Genomic DNA, 22,469 nt, shown 5'->3' on the forward strand with positions numbered 1-22,469 from the left:
ATTTGGCATGGGTTCATATTTCAACCGTTTCTCCGAGTGCATCCAAAACAGCTACACGCGATGCATTGCACATTAGCAAGTGAAGCCTGAAAGTATGCAATGTTTATTTGCCAATTGTACAATGCGGAGTTTCATACTCACTGAGTCTGCGCACTTTGGATTTATTTTTGACACGTGCTGCGTCGGTATTTTGCACGCTGTCCCTTCCATTTTCCTCAGCCTTTTTACCCCTCCTCTGCTTTTTTTACACACACTTGTTGGTTCACGGCGAAAATTTTTAGGGTGGTGGGTGGTTGGTGGTTGGAATTTTCGTCAAGTATCTTCGTTTGGCCACAGGCAAGGTCACCACCTCAACTTTATGCGGTATCAAAACACATAAAATTAAAATTTAAGGGAAGGGAAAAAAACAAGGAAAGATTAGATAACACTACGAATAGTTGATAGAAATATATGTATATACAAAATTAGAAAAATTATGCTTGCTTTTGGTGTACACTAAATTCATATTTGGAAAACGGCAACAGTATGAATAACAAAAGAAAAAACAAATATTTGCATCATTTCTTTGCATATTTTTTTCAGATATTTTTTTAGAAAATATTAGATCTTTAAGAAGTATCAAATACCCCATACCCCCTCTTTAATATATATCTCAAATAAAAACAACCAGTTTTATTTTTTAAATAGTTTTCTAAAAATAGATTTTTTATTGTCATCTCTTTATTTTTGTAGCTATATTGTGATGCGTTTTGACTTTGAGAAAAGTGTGTGAGTGCCTCTCACACGTACGTACATATAATAAACTATATAGGGAGTATGATCTGATTGTGTTATGTTAGATACCCTACGTTTCTTTATAGGCATTCTCGTTTATCATGTACATCGAACACGTTTACTCTTATTTACAAAATATTTATCGATAAAAATGCATCATTTCATGGTTTTCGTTATCTTTTCCGTTACTGGTATGCCTGGCCAATAATTTAAATAAATTGGAAAATTGCATAAAACTAAGTTCAATGAAGAATCCTTTTCGAGTGTTGTAGTGTCTGTTTGTGGGTGATGTGTGTTGGGGGTTATAAATAAATAGTTTTGATGAGTCCAGATGAGTAGAATAAATAGACGAAATGGGGGCGATGTTTGGGTGTGTCATTTGTGGTGTGTGGTGGCATACATATGTGGTTTAGGGTTGCGTCCAGTGGCGCAATTGACAAACATCACTGGCTCAAAGGGGGCGGAATGCCGCCTTTGATAGCAAGGTGGCAATTGGGCGTGGCTTGGACGCAGCTAAGGTCATAATAAATAAATAAATAATTCTTTTTAAATATCCACTTAAATGCTAGACAATAATCGTTTCGAATGCGGCTGGGTACAGGTATAGCGATAGATTTTAAAGGGGTCGGAAGACAGTTTGTGGCAAAACATCGGTCAAAATGGTGACCGGAAGTGGTTGGTTTTAAGGTGTTGTAGCTGCTGCAAGTGGTGCAAGTTCCTACCACAGCGGCATGGGGCGTTGTCGGGCCAGGAAAGCGGGCAGGCTGGCAGCAGTCGGGGCGGGACAACCTGGAAATAAATTAAATCAAATGTGAATAGAACGTCATATTTAATAATAATAATAGTATATTATTAATATAGTATTTTAATATTCAAGTGAAATTGCATTGACTCTTATTAATAATTTAAGTTTTAAGTTGTTCTTTAATTTAAAACATCTACTTTTTTCTTTTGTTTGTTAAGTCCATTTACTTATCCCGTGGAATAAGGACCGTAACAAAATACACATTTTTGATTTACAAAAGGTTTTGCATTTTAAAACATGTACCTATTATTTTAGACCATTTATTTAAGTTGACTTTTCCATAAGCTAAGACAGAGCAAAAGAATCAGTATAACTTTTTAATCTTGTGCTTTTACAGGTCTTAAAGTAAATTTTACTTAGTTATTTAGGAATTATTGGAAAGAGAAAATAAAATATAAAGAATTTAGAATTAAATTATTCAACTCAGTCATATTTTTTTAAATTAAAAAACAATTGTTTAAAAATAAGTTTGAAAAAATCTTGTACCAATTTCGGGGCTTGGTTATATTACTTAGACTGGTGAGCCAGAAATAGTGATTAAACTTTTGAAAAACCAGTGAAAGGGAAACATTGGTAAGCAATTAAAGTATTTCTCATTGGTTACTTACGACAGACGGCGCAGGTCTGCTCGTCGGTGCCGTCACCGCAGCCATCCCGTCCGGAGCAGACGATGGCGGTGGAGCGGCACAGGCCGTTGCTGCAGCGGTGCGGGCAGTAGGCGTCCGCCTCCCGCCGCCCCCCGCCGAGCAGGCCGCCGGCCTCGATGAGGCGCATGAATAGGTTGGGGAGGGCGCGGGAGCCGCACAGGTGCGGCGGCTCGTCGCTGCCGTCCTTGCAGGACACGATCGCGTTGCAGTACTCGTACTCCGGCAGGCACTCGCCGCTGCCGCAGCGGAAGGTGTGCTCCGGACAGGCGTTGCCGCCCCTCAAGCTGCCGTCGCAGCCCAGCTCGTCCTCGCCATGCGGACACTGCCGCCGGCCGTCGCATAAGGCCGCCCGCGAAATGCAGCGACCGCTCCGCTGGCAGCGGAAGGACTCGGCGGGACAGCTCTGGCTCAGGCGGGCATTGTGGGTGCACTCCTCATCGGAGGCGTCGTTGCAGTCAGCCCGCCCGTCGCACACGAAGAACCACGAGATGCACACGCCACTCGAGCGACACTGGAAAGGACATACAAATAATTAAGTATTTTATATATAAATGAAATATTTAAATTAAATACTTGTCAATTGAATTTAAAGTTTATATAATGAATATTAAATTGAATGATTTAATATTAAAATATTTTTAATTAGAAAAGCTTCCTCTCGATTTAAAAGCCTTTAATTAAAGGCTTAAATTTAAGTTAAGTTTTCAGATTTTAAAATCAATTCCGAACATAGTAAAATGCAAAATTGTAATGTAAAATAATATTTAAAATAACTAAAAACCGCAATGGATGAAATCAAATCGATAAATATTTAATTTGAGTTTTGTACATAAATTAAGAATAAAATAAAGTTACGGTCAGACGGACAAATTGAACCAATTTAAACAAATTTGTCTTTTCATTTTCCTAAAACATGTGTAAAGTTTTAAAACTAAAAATCCAGTTTTCTTTGGAAGTTCATGGTCTATATAGGTAATTTTGTTCAAATCATTTGACCGTTTGAACTTAGCTTTAGAGTCTTGAATTTTGAGTCAAGAAATAGGACATCGTTTTAGCTTGTCTATGAATTAACCAAATTCTTTTTTTCATTTTCAAAAGAATTCAAAATTAATTAAATATATCAACTTGTTTTTCTCTCAGTGTAAGAACTCACCTGGAAGGTTCCCGGACTGCATCCGGTTCTCTCGGCGCTGCACTGCGTTCCCTGCTCTCCGACGGCGCAGTCGCAGACTCCACGTCCATTGCACACGGTGTGGGGATCGGCCAGCTGGCACTGGCGATCGCTGCTGCAGGCCAATCCCAGGGAGATTGCCTCCAGACCCAAGTCCACGCGCTTGCGAAGCTCCGAACCGGGCTTGATGGCGGCTAGAGAGGCGGAAGGAATGGCAGCCGGGGCCACGGGCTCCGGAGTGGGCTCATCGGCGGTCATCAGGGGCATCAAAGTGGTCACCACGGGAGCAGCGGGTTCCATGAGGGTCACCCGACTGGCCAAGCCCAACATGGTCTGTGTGGTGATCTCTACAATGTCGGCGGGATTTGGAGTGGCCTCCTCATGCGGGATCGCATGAGCTGCGGGCTCTTCCTCGATGTGGTTACTATCCAGCTCCTGCAGACCATCGATGCTGGTGGTGGATTCCAGGATCAGGTTGTCCGACTCCAGCTCATTGAAGCGGATGGCATCGGAGTGATCGGTGAGATCGAAGGGCAGCTCTTCGGGTGAGAGAGTGCGTTCCTCCTCGGACTCCGGCAACTTTTCTGTGGTGGCTTCCTCTGGCAGGGATTCGGTTTCCAGCGGTTCCTCTTCCTTGGGGGCTTCCGCCTCATCCTGCTGGTGCTGCTCTTCACCTTCTTGATGCTCCTCCTCATCTTGTTGGTGCTCCTCTACAATTCGCTGAGCATCCTCTTCAATTTGCTGATGCTCTTCTTCCTTTATGGGCTGGTGTTCCTCCACCGCCTGAGATGGTTGATCCTCCGCAGGCTGCTCTGGAACGGGGGTCACCTGCTGCTCTTCATCCTCCTGCTCTTCATCATTGGCTGCCTCGGCGAACAGTTCGGGAATGGCGGGTTCTGGCTCCTCAGCCGGCTGCACTTGCTCCACGTGATCTTGGGTTTCGTCGGCCTCGGCCTGCAGATCGGAAATGGCTTCGTGCGGTTGCTCCTCCTCGTTCTCCGAGTTGGCCTCCACCATGGGAACCGTTTGGGCGGGCTGCTCACCAAATGGCACTGGGGGTACAGTGCTGTCTCCCTCCAGCATCAGGTCGCTCAGAATGTCGGCAATGCTCTCGCTCTCATGGAAGTTCTGGGGATCCTTCTCCGGATCGTGCTCCTCGCTCACAATGGAAATGGGTGCTTCGGCAACTTCCGGGGTTAAGGTGGATTCGGCCTCTTCCGCTTCAATGGCAGCTGTGGTTTCTTCCTCAGGCTGGGAAATCTCCTGAAGATGCTCAATGCTGGTGTAGTCCAACTCCGGCTTGGCCAACTCATCCTCTTCCTGGGCAACTGGGGTTTCCTCCTGGACTTCGGTGACTGTCATTGGAGATTCCTCCTTTTCTGCCACTGGAGATTCCTCCTTTTCTTGCTCAGCCACTGGCTCGGGTATCACTTCCTCCTCTTCATTGGGCTCTGCTCCCTGGATAATGTTGTCATTCTCAGTTTTCTCGACCTCCACTGCATCCTGCTGCTGACTGATCTCCTCCAGAGTCGGGGCACTTTCACTGGCCTCGGTTTCTGGTTCGGACTCGGATTCGGGGGCGGTCTCCGTTTGAGCGGGTTCCTCAGTGGCTTCCGCAGTGCTATCTGCATCGCTGTTAATGACCAGCTCTGGTTTGGCCTGATCCGCATTCACCTGCGACGTCACCTCGTCATTAGTGGACGTGGACTCTACTTCGGGCTCAGTCTGTGGAATCTGCTCGGCTACCTGCTCGACATCTGGTTCGATCTCTTCTTTCTCGGCGGCAGACTGGATTTCCATCTCCGCCTGGGGCTCTGCAATTGCTTCCGACACTTCGGGCGTCTTAATTGCATTTGCATTTTCCTCGGGCTCCTCCTCCTGCTGCTCCTCCTCATGCTGCTCCTCCGCTTCATGATGCTCCTCCTCCTGCTGCTGCTTCTCCTCTCCATCCTGGTGCTGCTGCTCGTTCAACTCGGTGGTAATCTCAACAATTTCTGGTTCCTCTGTGGTCAGCTCTGGTTCTGTTTCCACTGGCGCCAATTCATCATCATTTGTTGGGTATGTCAATTGTTCGTGCTCTGCTTCGGTGATTGCCTCCACCTCCTGCTCCAGCTCCAGCTCCAGCTCCAGCTCTTGGACTGGTTTCTCTGTTGTTGTGGCTTCATCTGCATCTGTTTCTGCGTCTTGATGGACTTCCACCACCTGTTCGGGCTCTTTCTCACCGATCTCCTCCTCTTCCTCTTCCTCTTCCTCCTCCTGCTGCTGCTGCTGCTCGGTGACTTGGTCTTGATTTAATTGATTGGCTTCATTTAAATCATCTTCGCCACTTGTCGGCTTGATGTCGGCGCTTTGTTCCGCCTGATCGATCTCAGGCTCCATATCGGGCTTGGCTTCTGTGGCCGCCAGCTCCACTTCTGCGGCTTCAGTTGCTGCTGTTTCTGTTTTTGTTTCTGTTTCTGCTTCTTGTTCGTTTTCTTCTTGTTTTTCCACTTGTTTTTCTATTTCCATTTCGGTTTCTGGCTGCTCCGGTTTTCCCACCTCGACAACTTGGCTTTCACTCTCCACCTGGGCTGGCACTTCGATGTTCAACGCTTCTGTTGGCCCCACCTCGTCGTTGGCCACGGCCACTTCCAGCTCATGATCCCCCGAAGCCAGATCCTCTGGCATCTCCTCCCCGGCCGCATCGACTGTCTTCGTCACACTTTCGGTTTCAGCTTCATTAACTGGGATCAATTCTTCATCGGCCACTGTCTGGAATGCCTCTGGCTCAGGTTCGGGTTCGGGTTCGGGTTCTGGCTCTTTCTCTGGCTCTGGCACTGGTTCCTCGTCCTCCTCCAGCAGCTGCGTCTGGATGTGGTGCTCGGTGCTGGTCTCCGCATCAGTTCCGCTCTCGGTATCGATGGGCACCACCCCCTCGTTAGTCTGATGGGGCACCTCTGCCACCTTTGCGGGCTCAGCTTCGTCGACTGGCGATTCGTAATCAAATTTCATGGTGTCGTCGATGGGCGATGAGGCAATCTCCTGGCCACCCGAGGCCTCCACAGCCTCCTCCCCATCCGCTGCGATGGGTGCGACTGCGACTTCAGGCGCCACAGGCGACTCTTCGTGTTCGGACTGCTCTCCAGTCAGCTCTGGTACTTCTGGCTTGCTATCGTGCTCTTCGGCATATTCCTCATCGATCTTATAGGGATAATCTTCGGTGGGTCCAGCTTCGGTTTCCTGGTCCACACTAATGGCATTCTCGGTGGGCACATCTGCGGGTGTCAGTAGCTGCTGTACTCCAGTGGTGACATCTTGAGAGGCTTGCGTATTCTCCGGCTCATTTGCTTGTGGGATGATCGCTTGAGGTTGCTGTTGCTCTTCTTCTTGGTGTTTCAGCTCCTCTTCCTGCCTTTTCTGCTCTTCTTCCTGCTCTTTTTGCTCCTCTTCTTGTTTTTTATGCTCCTCTTCCTGATGTTGCTGCTCCTCTTCTTGGTGTTGCTGCTGTGTTAGTTCAGTTTCCTCATGGGCCATGTCCACAGCCTCTAATTTCTCGCCATTGTCCACATCGGTGACCTCAGGTCTCAGCTTGGTGGCCTCACCATCGTCCTCTTCGAGGGATTGCTCCTCCACACTGGCGGGCAGCTCATCTTCTAGGAGCAAGGGAACAGGAGTTGTCGTTGTTCTTCTGGTTGTTGTTGTGGGTGCAGGAGTAGTTGTCGTCGTCGTCGGTCTCCTTGTAGTTGTAGTGGGCTTGGGAGTTGTTGTTGTCGTCGTCGTCGTCGTGGTAGTACTTGGCTGCTCCACCTTCTCGATGGCCTGTTCCTGCTTCGGATCCTCCTGATCCGCCGCCGGGGCCACACAGAGACCAGCAACCATCTTGGCGGGACTCGTGCACTGGCAGCGTCCAAACAAATTCGGGATGAGGAAGTCACAGTGGGTGCGGGTGTCGAACATTTGACAGTGGGCGTGGCTGTAGCAAACGGCGCCAGGATGGGCAGCTGCATGTGGGAGATAAAGATCGGTCGCGAAAAGTTCTCGTGAGATTCTGTTTTTTTTTTTTGCCTGCCCTGACTTAAGTTGTGTGTGTTTTTCATATGTATATATTTAATATATATGGGGGCAATGGGATGTGTTATTAAGCTAACCGTAAACCGAACTCCAAGCACCAAATGCATATTAAAAACCCATCATAACCATCATGAACAGCCACACCAGAACAAGGAGGAGCAGCCGCAACAAGAACAAGAACAACATCAGAGCATTAGCCCGCCTTCGACAAGCCTAATAACCGTCAATAAAGTCAACTGCAACTGCATCAACCTCAACGCATAACCGAAAGAGAGGGGCAGAGAATAGCCGAGATCGGTGCAGAGAAAAAAAATTAAAATATTTTTCCCTGGAGATTTTATATTACAATTTTTAGAGCCTTCAAAAGAATAGTTAAATGAAAATGTGCTATTATGAATATTTTTAAGTAAATCTATTCTGTGTCACAATTTTAGGTAACGTTTATTTTTAAGAAATATCCTATTTTTAACCTAAATTTTAGGTTTAAGGTCACACTGCGTTTTCTTTTAGTAACGAGATAATATTTTAGACCTACTTATTCTTCAAAGTCGCTAGAAACAACTTTTAACTATATATTAACCAAATAAGTTCAGGTAAACTTTATAAACTTATTTGTAACTGTTGATTTACAATCTATTGACATGTTAAGATTTATTAATTTTCTTTTCTTTAACTATATCGATATCCCCATTCTTTCTGTGCATAAATGGCTAAGAAGGGGAACAGATGGGAACCAGAAGATGACGCTGAAACGTCGGTGACGTCGCCCATTCCCATTACTGTTCCTCATCAGCATTCCACTCGCCGATAACTGGCACTGGCTAAAAAGAGACGGCGACTGTTGGTTGCACCGACGACGGCGAAGACTGAGCCACCTGCGTGTCTGCCACTGTCCTCCGCTGGAATCTCAGCTCTGACCCACTTTCCGGACTGCCGCTCCAACTTGTTTTCACTTGTTTCGTTTTTGGCTTGCCAGCAACTTGCAACTAGCAACCAGCAAGCAGCAACTTGCAACTAGCAACCAGCAAGTTGCAACTAGCAACTGGCGACATGCCATTTACCATTTACCATTTCACTGGCCAATGCAGCCACCTGCAGTTGCCCTTTGGGCAGTGTCTGACCAAGGAGATCCATTTCATTTCCATTTCCATTAACCCCAGCTGGCATTCAATTGGACTGGAATCCGAGCAAGATCATAAATCTGTATACCCTTTGTATCCTAGGCCAGCCAAAAGTTGCTTTTCTCGCGGGAATTTCGGCCACAAATCCGACATTTGTCGGCAACACACAAAAGGCTCTGGCATTGGCCATTGGGGAACCGGTTGAGGTTGAGCGGTTGAGCGGTTGAGCGCTTGACTCCGAGGCACATAAAAGGCATACGGCCAGCGTGGCGTATACTTAACGAATGCGAAGCCTGACACTGACACTGCGCTCTGCCATTTCCACTGCCATTCCAAATGCGAGTAGCTCAAACGTGTATTGCCGCAGTTTGACACCAATATGGATTCGACGCGAAGCAGGAAGACTCAAAGAGGGTATCTGCAGGCCCCAAACGGTTGGCCTCATCTTTCACTTTTATATAACAGCATTGGAAGCGGACGCACAGGAAAAAATAGCACTATTCATAAATGATTAGGAAAAAGAACCTAAAGTTTATACCAAACTTTTCTTGGTGTTGGTTTTAAAATAATTTTTATAGTTCGTGTTCTAATTACTTTACTTTGTAATTGATATAAATTTCTATCTCTCATAAAATTTTTTTTAACAACCGGATTTTAAATGCCAACAAATATTTAATTACTTCTAAAGCCCTACAAAGATTTAAAATTGACAAACTCAATAAATGCTCAATAGATTTTGATCTAAAAATTTAATTTTTTTTAATTAAAATATACAGTATTTTTAGAGTACTGCAATTAAAAAAAAAAAAAAAACTAGACTCTTAAGATATCCTAGTTAATCATTGTTACATTTGGTACTGAATTTCTGTTCCATTATTGTTCCAAGCTTATAGGTATGATGATACATTTTTTAAATATGGAGCAAAGATTGAAAGATTTTCGTGTGTGCAATTGTATTGGCCCATCTTGGGCCAGAGCCGACGCCTCTGTGCTGGCCACCAAAAACGATGATCGATAGGCTGGGGGCCAATGCCACGGCCACTTAACTCTGGCCCCGCCCCCACTCCGCCCTGACCGCCCCCCGGGGGCAGCTGGTGTGACAGGTTGCATGCGAATCGCTGCACGACTGCAACTGCTAACCTAACCCACTTCGATTACGGGTAAAGCCGCTCTGCAAGATCTCCACGACGCGTGTGAAAATTGCCCAGTGGATCTGAGTATCTTAGTATCTAAGTATCTTAGTATCTAAGTATCTGAGTATCTGAGAGCTCTGTGGAGCAAATGCAGAGCGCGGCGGGATGGCTGCCATCGTGAACAATAATTTCCATCGAAATCAGAATAAATTAAAAGGCAGCTACCTCGGCGTTATTGTCTTTGGTTGAGTCGCCGCCGGTGGCCGGAATTGCAAAACTGTGTCAACCGCCTGGCACGCACAGATACTGAGCTACAAATGTATCTCAATCTGCGCCAGCATTCCTGCGGCTATAATAAGTCTATTTATGCCGTCGACTTTCATTAGGCGCAATACCAATTGCCATACAAAAAGCAAAATAACCATACAATTTAAAGAAGATATTTTCATGAAATGGAAATGTTGCGAGTAAATATGAAGTTTTGGAAAATTATTATTGTCTTTTTGCGGATGTTAACCGCCGTTGCTGTTCCACATAATTAGCATGCAATTTGGCATTTGGCGCAATTTAGTTTGAAATGGCCATTCAAGAAAATATTCTTCGTATTTTTTCTCATTTCGTTTCTAGCCGCAAATTAACACAGTTTGACTGGCTGCCTTTGTGGGTCATGCGAAATGAAATGGAATTTTTCGGTGGCTTTTGCTTTTGGTCGTTTTTGTCTTTCCATTTTGGCCAATTTTTGGGTGCAAGGTGTCGCAATGGAAAGTATTTTCCATGTTTTGGCTTGCGAAGGTGTTTTGGGCAGGAAGAAAGTGAGCCGAGTTGCTGGGGACAGTGACTAGTAGTTTCCTAGGCCTTATATAATGAATGCCACATAAGGCTATAATCGATGTATTTGGAAGACGGCGCAGAAGTTTTCACAAAAAACTAGTTCCGATATGCAAATAATGTTCATGGATAATTAAAAACATTTTTTTAAATAGCGATTCACTCTTCCTGCAACTTTCTATATATTTTATATTATCAGCAAAAGTTTGCCAATTATTTTCCGGTGTACCCGATGATCGACGATGTCAGAGCGGTGCACTTTTCCTGCAACTTTGTATGCAGAAGATCTCGATCTGGACTGACAGTCGTCGCAGCCTCCGTTGTTTGGCCGTGTGTCTGGGCTATCTGTTCATTATCTGTTTGCCGCATACTCTCCTATACTATAGCACACTACACTATGTATATTTGGCATACTTTTTCCCGCAGCCCGTGAAACGGGGAGAGTAGAGTAGACTAAAGAGCCGCCCGGTGATAAAAGAAGGGGAGGGGGGTTTGTCATATGTGCATACATAACTCATAAAGATCGGAGGAGATGGGAGGAAGTGGCTCATTGTTGGCGGTGGTTGGTGGTTGTGGTGGTGGCTCGTTAAGAGCGGCTGGCTACCAAACAAAAACAAAAACAAAAACGGGTAACTGAATGAGCCAATCCCGGAATGGGCTTGGGCCCGATGGGTTAAGGTGCATGGGAAACTGGAACAAGTGGCTAAATGGAAAGCCTGACAAGCCAACAGAATCTGGCACACCACTTGCCTCACTTGACCTGCGACTGAGCGAAATGGCGATAGGATGAAGTGAATGGCCAATCCCAAATGTGTGCAGCATTTTTGTCAACTGCATACAAGAAAAGTTTTGGCTTATGGCTTTTGGCTTTTCTTTTGCCGGGAATTCCAGCGATCTGTCTATCCTGCCTCTCTCTGTCTCCTAATATACATTTTTCTCTTTTGCGCTGAGAACTAATTGGACTTTCTTTTGCATTGGTGGCTAATCAGTGCAATTTAATTACGAGTCGAGGCAATTAGCCATGTAAAGTAGCCAAAGATACAAATCAAAAGGGGGACTTTAGGCTCGGAGGGGCACAAGAAAAAAGGCTACCATGGCAGGATGCCTCTGGTGAAAGGTTCACTCCTCTCCTTCTCTATCTCGCGCTCTCTCTCACTCTCTTTCTCTGTCTTGCCTCCTCTTTCTTTTATTGTTTTTTTGGTGAAAGTATCTCATAAATGACGGGCTTGCCACCTCTTGCACTTGCCACAAATACCCCGCTACACACGAAACAATTGAGAGGGGAAAATGTCCAATTAATTTTTATCACCAATTTAGTTTTCGATAGGTTCTAGAGCGGCATAAATCGATTTTAATTAAAGGCAGATGGTAGAAGTTTGTTTAAAAGGAAAATCTATGGGAATTTACTTCATCAGCATTAAATACTGATGATTATCTAATTCTTCAGCTTGTAAACATTTATGACTACCTCTCATTCTGTATTTTAATTCAACAAGAAAAATGAATTTACAATTTTATTTATTTATTTCCGTGTATACACCTCCTGGCCAACTCAATTCTTTGTCATTCAAATTACGCTTAATTAAATATCAAGCTCACTCTCGGCCAGCTGTTCTGCCACGCCCCTTTCGCCGCACATATACATATAAATGTATATTGAGTTCTTATGCTGTGCAATTAAGTCAGTAGCTGAAAAGGGGGTTCGAGAGTGAGGAGGGGACACTGCAACATCAGGTGAATGGCAATGACACGAACTGCGCCAGTTGCAATGCCTCCATGTCCTCGATCGTGCCTCATTGCTCTGCTTTTGGCGTGTTTAAACTTTAAAGAAGTCATTGTATGGCAAGGGGTGGGAAAGGGGGGGAGCGGAGAGTAGTTAACCCCGCCATATGGCCTCTCGATTCCAGTCAACATTCTAATCAGATTAACGCCACTTGGCGCCAATGTGCCAAAAGGAAGTGGAGCGAATTCAAACTAGATGGCTATCAATGCAGGGCTGGCAGCGATCTTAAGTACCCAATCTCAACTTATTCATTGCTCTAAATTTACATTTTTCACAGTCACTATTACAAGGAAATAAATAAATAAATAAAATATAAATTATACAAAAGTATTGTATAAACTTTAAATGACGCTTTAAATAAAGTTTTTTTTTAAATGGCTTTAGATTACGGAAAATAAAAGGTTATAGAATTCTTAAACTAAAATCTTTTTTGTAACATCATGCCTTTCCAACAGAATTGTTTAATAACGACAACGAAAACATCTGACTGATCGTCCCTCCAAAGATATTATCTTAACAGAAAATAGATTTTCTTAATGTCGTGCTGAAACAAATTCTAATCTTTTCCCCATAAATTTCAATTCTAGCTTGTCTTTATTTTGCTTCTTTATACTTTCCTTAGTCACTAGATGAGTCACAATGCCAATGACTTATTCCAAAGTCTGGGATATGAATCACGGGTTTCTTTTTAGCCCAGAGCCCTAGAAGAGTTCAGGTGCATCTCGGAAAGTATCTTAAAATGTATCTTTCACACATGGCAATGCACAAACAGAAACAGGAGAGATCGAAACCAAACATTTACATTTTACATTTAACGTTTTTACGTACAACGATCTGCAGTTTGTGGTGGCTGTTGGCTGGTAAATGGTAAATGGTATATGCCTGATGGTCGTTTTCTACCAGTTTGTTAGCCAGTTCTTGGAAGATTAACCAATTATGCGTATAATTAGTGACACGATTGTCTTGTTAAGGCCGGAGTATTTTCATTGTTATTGTTATTGTTACACAGCCGTTCCCGGTGTTATGCCCGTGTTAATTGCCAGTGTCAAGTGGCAGCGAAAGGAAAACCCTCTGCTGGTCCGAAGTGTTAACGAACGGCAAACAGGAAATAGGAGTGGGCTCTGTTCTAGAATGTAGATATATACCCATATGGGTGCATGCTGGGCCATTGCGTGACATTCCAGGAGGGGATTACGAGAAATGATAAGCAATCAGAGTGGGGATTGTTATTAGTCGGCTGCCGTCCGTTTATTGCAATTCACCAAACACCGCATACCGAACAGTTAATGTTAATGTTAATGTTAATGTTAATGATAGTGATAGTGACAGTGACAATGATATTATCCAGGAGTATCATTCGGTTTAGGGCCACAATAGCTGGCCGGCGATCGGCAGATACTTACGTCCCAGACAGGTGTGTTTGCGGAACTGCAGGAATCCCTCGACGCAGCGGCATGCCCCCTCCAGGCAACTGCTATTGGCCACTTTCATGGAACACTGTTCGCTCAGCTGGCAGTCGCCGCCAAGAAGTTGCGCTGCAGGCATAATCAAAGAGAAAAATATAATTAAAAATCAAATTAAATTTAATTCTTAGCCGATCCATTAAACGGAGTCGTTCTTGGGAAAAATTTAACGATTTTACACAAAGCCTGATAGCTTGATATTAACCTTGAATGCCCCATTAAGAGAAATTACAAAAATTGTTTTGTGTTTGTTGATGAAAACATTTAGGCCGTACAATATATCTAAAATGATGACGGTTCTAAAAAGATTTAAATTGAAATTTAATATATAGACATTTTTTGAGGTGCAATTCCTTTTTAGTAGATATTAAATAAAACATTAAATAGTTTTTAAAATATAAGTTACAAATAAGAAATCAATTAGCTTAAAAATAACCAATTTCTTAATTTTCGAATTTCATTTCAAATAGTTAAGAAAAACTGAAATCAATTTAATAAAAATATATTTAAAATTTTGTAAATATGTAAATAAATTTTATTATTGGTAGTACTTTTATTTAAGTAAAGATGCCTAAGATTAAAAACTGAGATCAATATGACCTAATTTTAAGCATTGTTGCTGGTGCCATTAACGTTTAATTCAAATAATAAAAGTAAATTTGGGTTTGGTTTGACTCTAGTAATTTAAATTAGCCATAATTTAACCCAGGGAATTGTCAGAATTCTTTTCTGTGTGTAAAGAAAGTTGCAGTGAATGCGACTAACGGTTCTTCTGTGGACAAACACACATCTTCGCCCCATTGTTTGCCCGCAAACATTCTGTACTCCCACTTTGGGGTTAGCCAAAGATTGACTTTGCCTACTTACATGACAAACAGCGCTTGGAATTCAACTGGACAAAGTAGGGGGCACACTCGCAGTATCCGAGGGCGGAGCAGCTGCTGCCCTTGATGAAATCCGTGCAGTCCATATCATGCTGGCACTTGTCCCCCAGTTCCAATGCTCGACTCGCATCCACAACTGTAACGATGATTAGCAGCTGAAAGGTTCAAAAGAACAGGGAAATTAGTCTTGTTTATATGCGAAACCTATTAAATATAATGGTAAAAACATATTGATAAATTTTAATTTTATGTATGTCCATTTATCTATATTAGAGTAGTCAAATTGTCCACCTTTATAAACTGAATTAAATACATATTTCTCTACTTTTTTACCCTTCATACCCTTATGTTGAGTGCAATATATAAGGCTAAAAGTAAGCAGCTAATAAAAAAGATCTCATTGAACCAATGTTTATCTTCATTTTAATTGTACACAGTTTTTGACCTTTTTTGCTCACAACTAACACAATCTAATTTCCGTTTGTGCCCTTAAATTATTCTTAATAACTATGAAAGGGGGTTGCTATTTAAAAATTGCACATTTAGCTCACATAACACTTAATTCCACAGGAATGTAAAACTCTTCCTCTACTATTACCTCCTTTTTAGAAGCTGCTATCAGAGAAATGCCAAATGACTTAACGACCTGAACTTTCAACAACCGCCTAAGATCTGTGATCTGTTATTTATTACATCACTTAAATCTTTCAATTAGGTGGCCAGCTTTGCATAAACCATGATTAAATCGGGCATGAGGCCTCAACCGAAATGAGCCACTAAATTGGCCGGTAAAGTCTTGACCAAGAAGAAGTCTTGTTATAGTGCCGAACAAATTGCCCGAGTACACGGAATACCAGCGGCCCAAGCGTCCGACGAAAGTGCCGTAAAATCTGTGGTTAATCGTAGCAGATCATATGAGCCGCAGTTGTTTCTTTTATGAATGAAGTGCGATGTGTGTAAGACTAGCTTGGCATCTGCGAGCGGGCTGTTGTTTTCGACGCAGACACACAGTTAACGTTATATCAGATGCTACAAAGATACGAGTACTGGAGCTGCCAGCGAGTTGTAAAACAAAATTAACAGTTGCCTGAACACCGAACACACGCCCATTCGAAGGTGGGGGCTGGGATTGGCCGGGATCTATAATTAAAAAAAAAAAAAAAAACAAAAAACAAAAGAAACAAACAGCAGAGCCAAGGGTACTCTGCTCTTTGCGTTTCTTTTGCAGTTAGAACTGGCTAATAAATAAGCTGAATTTTGTGGCCGACACACAGAGTGCAATGTACTTTCTGCTCATCGCGAATGAGCGCCACACGCCATTAATTACGGCCCCGACTCTGGAATTGCCATTACCTAACCGAAACCAAGAGCAAAACCAAAACCAAAACCAAAATAGATACAGATACAAGTAGAGTTAGGTAACTGAGCTTCATTTCTGGTTCTGGGTTTTGCATACTGGCATACTGGCAAACGGTACTACGAACTCCCCCGCCTTTGGTGTTGTAGTTTTCTGAATTTTGCTGAATTTGTTAACGCATTAAATCCAATGATTACATAAAGTTAGCCTCGGTTTAGCCTCGGTTTCGCAAGGGGAACTCCAATTCCCCCTGCCTCAGCTAATTGGTAAGAACTCCCCGATTTGGATTCCAATTCCACAGACACGCAACTCTTGGTCAATTCGTACAAGTTGAGACATTAAAACCACAGTTAGGATCATTTGGCGGAATGCAACTTTGTTGGCCACTTTGCTGCCTTGATTGTGATAAATGTTTATGTGAAATGGTTTTAATAAAAAATGTGAAAATTACTTAGTTGTCATGGGGCAATTAATTTCACCAGAAAAGCGGTTTTTTTAAGATTCTTGTATTATTAAATTTATATGGACTTTAAATAAATAAAATAGAAGTTTATGATATAAAAAGTGCAGGGATAACCATTTAATGAATTTGTTTGTGGACTATGAAATGAGTTTGGAAAACATTTTGTTTAAATATATTACCTATAAATTAACCAATTAAATTGAATTTCTATGATATTCATGAGATTTCTGTTGACATTGTACATTATTTTAATTTGGTGCTAAAATTAATGTTTATTATATTGGAAATGTCAATCTTTAACTATTGAATCTCTTCCCTAAACATTTAAATTGATATTCCATGATTCTTTTGAAAAGTCTATTCACAAATTAGACTTATTTTATTTTTTTGCTATAATGCCAATGGTTAATTAAGTAAAACATTTCCTTAATAGCTTTCTCCTACACTTTTATTTGACTATTAAAACCATTATATTGGGTTTATTGAACAAGACCCATTAGCACTGCTCTTCGGGGTCTTAAAATAACAATAAATAAATAAACTACAGCACATTATACCCATTCAGAGGTGTTTTCCCTCGAGTCTCGAGATCATTTCGCCACTCACTCGATGCTTGTTCAATCAAAACAACACTTGCAGCACTCCACAAGCCCTCGACCACCTGAGGAGTATCGCTCAATGGGAGCAACAGCACAAACACGGCCTCGAATGTGAAAAGTATCGGAATTGGAATTGGAATCGTAAACAGCCGCACCACAACCAGAAATGAAATGAAACCGTTCAAGCTCGTCGGCATCAATAAAATGTCAATAAACAGAGAAGAAATTGTTTAATTACGCTGCTTTTGAGCACGAGACACTGCTGTTTGTATAGAATAAAGAGAGAGGCCGCGCGAATGTGTTGGCCACAAAAGACGTAGTGTTTGCTTCGATTTGACCCAATAACGGCCGGCCAAGAGTTACTTTCGTTGTTGGCTTACAGTCGACAGCTACCAAAATAGCGAAGAGACAAGGGTAAATAGAGATCTGCTGGTTGAAGGCTAATAGCCGTCAAGCCATGTCCACCCGGTTATTTGTAATCCTCCGCCCGGCCATTCATCTTGCTGGCCAAAAGGCCAGTCTTTAAGCTATGAGCTGCCAAAAACCCATTCATCAGCCGGGCGCACTGAGTTGGCTTATTTATTTTTCTGCCTATTTATTTCCATTTTTTTTGGGGTTTACGGCCAGTCTGTGTGCTAATGAAGACCCGTGGCAGTGGCGTTTCCTTCTGGCCGCCGCAGTCATTGTAATTTAGAATCGTAAGTAGTAAAGGAACGGCAAGTCCGGGTTGCAGCGAAAAAAGAGTAAATAATTTTTCGTGTTTTACAAATTACTTTCGTACTTTTTTAATGATCGTCGGGCGCCAGACCGTCTGCTGACCTTTGGCCACCCCGAATGCAGGTGGAGCGCACAGATGCAGACTCTCCAGCCAAGACTCGATGCACACGGCTCGAAATGGGTTGAATGGGCCGACCGAGGGCAGCGAACATAATAGCAAACAACATCGAAACGGATAAATTGTTTGTTAGCCTTGGATGGAGTGGAAAAGCTGGTGGAAGGAAATTTTCCATGGCCCTTGGCCGATTGCCTTCTACCGAACGGAATCTGTTGGGCTAGCACCATTGAATAAATGCTTTATTGGATAGGAGAATCTAATTGAATTACAAAAGATGATTGAAAATTCTGGAAAAGGTTGAAAAGAGAACATTTGAAATGCAAATGATCCAGAAAATACTTTGTTCTTATTAATATTAAAAAAGTATGGAATCAATTAATGAAAAAATATTATCGATAAACCTATATTTAATATTGATTTTGAACTCTTGTTCAACCAAGACTTAAGTTTAGTTCTACAAAAATATTGAAATAATATTTTAGAATATTAACATTAGGTTTAGTTTTTTCTGCCACCTAAATGTTAAGCTCATAAAAAATAAATAAAATTGGCAAATAATAAAAAAGCTTTATTAAAGAAATTTTGAACTACGCAACGAACTTGACTCTATTAAGTTCCTACTTTCCCGGAATCAAAAAAATAGCCAAGTAATTTAATAGAAGCGTTTATTAATAGTCAAACTAGTTCCCATAGAACTCCCATAATGACTCTTCCCGCAGTAATAATGATTAAGTGCCAGGCAATGAAATTTTATGAAGCAAATAATTCACTAAGCTTAATGCGGCATCTTGTGCTTTTTTTTTTTGTTTTTGGCTGATGTTCGGCCCAGTAGAGCAGCAAAGGCAACTAAGACTCCTGACTCCCACCTTTTATTAGATTAATTTGCCCACATTACTCAGCCGTTGAAGTGGCGACCCCCAACCGAACAGAACCGACTTCATCATGATCTTCGACGCCTGCCTATCCATCTATCAGCTACAATTTGACCCAATGGCCGACTTCACAGCTCTTTACACACGAGAGAAATGAAGAACTTGGGCAGCAGCGGCCCACGATTGAAGTGCCCACGCCAAAAAAAAAAATACATGAAAAAAAGCAACTCAAAATGGTGCCAAAAAATGAATCTTTTGTTTAAGAAAGCGAAAAAGTGTTCGACAATGGAGCTGACCAGGTGACAAACATTTGCTTTGGCTGCCTTTTTGGAGCGATTTGAATTGGCAACGCCCCAAATGATCACTTTTGTATGGGGGAGGGCAACTTTTTGGCCAAAGATGAGTTTACTTACCGCTAAGAGCCGCTTAACCGTAAAAGCGTTGCCATTGAACATTGCGATCGCAGGTTGCTTTCTCGATGTTGCTGACTGCCTCGCAGTCGCAGTGGCCGTCATTGCCGCTTCTGAATATCCAATCTCCAAGAAGCTGGCTCGGATCTCCCTGGGAAGGCTTTTCTCGCTTTTTTCGCTTTTCCCTCCTTTTGTATGTTTTTTGACTGCTTTTTTCTTTCGATTTGTACCCACTGCCTTGGGTTATTTTGCTGGTCTGCGGTACTCCTCTCGTTGCAGTCGTTAATATATGTTTTGTGCTATGGAAAGGAGCCGTTGGTAAGGGGAGACTTGACTTAAACTCTGAACTCTGAGGGTCAAAAACGGAACGAAAACGTTTCTTCTCTTTCGTTTCGTTTCGTTTCTTTTTAATTTTTTTTTGTTTTTTTTTTGGGGTAAAGGAAATGCGCCCCACTAACAAGAACAAAAAAAAAAAAGAGGGAAATAATAATAATAATTTCTGTTTTATTATTTTGCAGTTGTCGGGCGAAGCGAACCGGCCGGCTTGCGGCTCACACGCCCCTCATTCGCATTCAATGGGCATTCGAGCGGCGCGCAGTCGCTCCACTTTAAAACGAAAGACTTAGGCAGCGAACTTGCGGCGGCAGTCGAAAACCCGAAAATGGGAAATTAACACCTGAACCACCTAGCTGTTCGCCACTAGGCCCTTAAACTTATTTCGTTTATTTTCCTCGACCGCTGTCTCGTGTTTTGTTTTTGCTATTTTCACTTGCTGTGACGACCTTTGTCTGTCTTCCCTCTCCGTCTCCCTCTCTCTCTCTCTTTTGCTCTGTTTTTCTTCGTTTTTTGTGTCTTTTTTTTATTTGGAATTTGGGTAACGTTTTTGTTGCCGCCGTTGTATCTCTGCTCACTGCCTGACGCTGTTATAAAATTTCATTTTATTGCAATGCATGAGTCTGGGCCGAAGAGTTCGAGACTGGGTCTGAGAATGTGGCGCTCTAGGGCATTACCGTTAGGCGGCTAAGAAGAGGAAGAAAAATATAAAAAAAGAGCCTCATGCCGATATAAAACTTCTACTAACTCCAGCATTTTTATAACTTAATAAAAATGGGAAAAAATGGGAAAAAGGGAAGGGAAAACGGAGCTGACAATGGAGCAGGGCTTAGGAGTTCGATTTAAATTGGTCTAAGGTGAGATGGCCTGAGAACTAGTTGTTGCACGGTGAAAAATGTGTGCCTCGTTTGCTGATTTTTGAGTTCACAAGTCAAAATATATCATGTGAATACTTAAACGGGGGCCATTTAAGGAGCATGCACTTGAAAGCATTTATTCATTTGTAGTTAATGCTATTTTTGAATTGACTTTTGAGCTCCACTTCAGTTTCCTCAGCTTATTTTATTATAAGAATGCATTTCACAGACTTTTTAAATACATTTATGCACAGTAAAAGCTCTATTTTATCATAAAAAATCTGTTAAACTTCATTTTAAAATATGAGAGATGTCTGCCTTTATTAAACAACCAATTTAATTCTCGTATTTCAAGAAAATCTTAAAAGGTATTTATTTAACTATCTAAAGCAAACAGTAGTAAAATTAAGTGTTTGATGAATGAGTTGTTTTAATCTAACTAAAACTCTTGCTAATCCGCTTTATCTTTCAAAACATATTTTCTAACAAAAAACCTAATATATTGCTATTTCTTTGAAAGCTTTTTCTAAGTCTCGAATTACTGTTGATTATTTGCACTTGGTCAAGGGGGCGTGAGTGGGCGTGTCTGGTCGATTGCCCGGTTCAATTTTTTGACCCAGTCAGCCGGGAATATGCTATTTCTGCTGATGCAAATGCAGAAACAGATGGAGATGGAGATGGAGATGGCGATGGTGATGGAGATGGCGGAGATCTTCCGCAATCGATCAGCATGTGCAAAGTGTTGGGCTGGCAGTGGTAACCGCAGAGAAGAGGGTCGCTGGCTGGGGAACAGCATTTTTAGTTTGCGGTTTTTGCGCCTGGTCTATCGGTCGCTGGGTCGGTCGTCATCAATGCGATGCGATGCAATGTGATGCACTAAGATGTGATGCCGATGCGATGCGATGCACCGACGGCAAGAGGCGAATGCAAAGAGCCAGCCAAAGACACTCAGACACAAGGCAAAAAAAGCAGCGCGATTCTAGCACCGTTATGCACCCAATATGGCGACTTTACCATTGCACCACCAGCAGCACCAGCAGCACCAGCACCACCAGCACACACCACATGTGCCGGAGTCGGAGTCTAAAGCCAGATCCGAGCTGGACTGGCTTTTGGGTGCATCTGCATCTGTTCGGTTCGGTTAGGTTCTGTTCTGTTCTGTTCGGTTCTGTTCTGTTCAGTTCTATGCTGCTAAGACAGCCACTGCCACAGCCACTGCATCTCCAACCGCATCTCTCCAGCAAACTGGACAGGAGAACGCTGCGCTGTCTTCACTTGACTGCCTTCCCATGTATGCTTGTCTATCTGGCCGCTCGCTGTTTGTTTGTTGGTTGGTTGGTTGGTTGGTTTGTTTGTTTGTTTGTTTGTTTGTTTGTTTTTCTGGCTGGCGAGTGTGTGTGTTGAGTGTGTTGCGCAGGAAAACTAAAATTACACTCAGTTGGTCAGCCCGATGGCCGCGCCTTAGTCCAATTCCAAAAAATACCCCTTCGTTCATTAGTTATTATTATTTCCTTCTTTTTCTTTTTTTTCGATTTCTGTTGTATTTTATTTGATTGACAATTTTTTTTAGCTACCGTTTTTTTGTTTTGAGGCGAAGGGTTTTTATTTGTCACTCGCGTCGCGGCACTTTTGGTATTCAGATTTGAAAATGTTTGGGGCTCAGGTCTTAAGTTAAGTGTGCAAAGTGCAGCCACATCACACGGAGATGAGCTGAGCTGGGCACGTCCGCACGTAACGATGGTCAGCAACGAACTGAAGAGGAGCCAGCCAGCCACGGACTTAAAGAACCAAGACAAGCAGCCGCGGTCGCAGTCGCCAGCAGCAGCAACATCAGCGGCAGCAGCAGCAGCCACAGCAGCAACAGCAGCAACATCAACAGCAACAGCAACAACTTACAACGGCGAACTGTTGGCTAAAAAGAGAGCTTTTGGCCAAAGTCAAAGTCAAGGCAGCGAAGCTTTTTAAAAAACGACAAGTGCCGAGGTCTTAACTCTTTATGTTGTTGCTGTTGCCGGCGATATTGCTGCTGTTGCTTTTGCTGTTGCTGGTGATGTTGCTGCTGCGCTGATGTTGCTTTTGCTGCT

The 22,469-nt window shown here is 42.8% G+C and overlaps 1 protein-coding gene across 1 annotated transcript; it reads right to left on the reverse strand.

The window, feature by feature from the left end:
• Positions 1-696: 696 nt before the first annotated feature.
• On the reverse strand, positions 697-22,149 carry LOC108147485 (titin). The gene is made up of 7 exons (XM_017274040.2): positions 21,960-22,149; positions 19,199-19,494; positions 14,643-14,814; positions 13,716-13,847; positions 3,380-7,377; positions 2,188-2,737; positions 697-1,563 (listed from the first exon to the last, which is right to left on the reverse strand). The coding sequence occupies exons 2-7, from the start codon at positions 19,298-19,300 to the stop codon at positions 1,493-1,495; spliced, it is 5,025 nt and encodes a 1,674-aa protein (XP_017129529.1). The 5' UTR covers positions 19,301-19,494; positions 21,960-22,149; the 3' UTR covers positions 697-1,492.
• Positions 22,150-22,469: the final 320 nt, after the last annotated feature.

The sequence above is a fragment of the Drosophila elegans genome, unplaced genomic scaffold (genome assembly GCF_018152505.1).
Source record: "Drosophila elegans isolate 14027-0461.03 unplaced genomic scaffold, ASM1815250v1 contig_208, whole genome shotgun sequence".
In the NCBI taxonomy this organism is placed as follows: Eukaryota; Metazoa; Arthropoda; class Insecta; order Diptera; family Drosophilidae; genus Drosophila; species Drosophila elegans.

Excerpts from the sequence above, each read along its gene's own strand:
- LOC108147485 (XM_017274040.2), bottom strand. The coding sequence starts at position 19,300 with ATGACGGCCACTGCGACTGCGAGGCAGTCAGCAACATCGAGAAAGCAA. Across the intron at positions 14,815-19,198 it reads CGGTTAAGCGGCTCTTAGCG|CTGCTAATCATCGTTACAGT; the intron begins GTAAGTAAACTC and ends TGAACCTTTCAG. Across the intron at positions 1,564-2,187 it reads GCAGACCTGCGCCGTCTGTC|GTTGTCCCGCCCCGACTGCT; the intron begins GTAAGTAACCAA and ends ATTTATTTCCAG.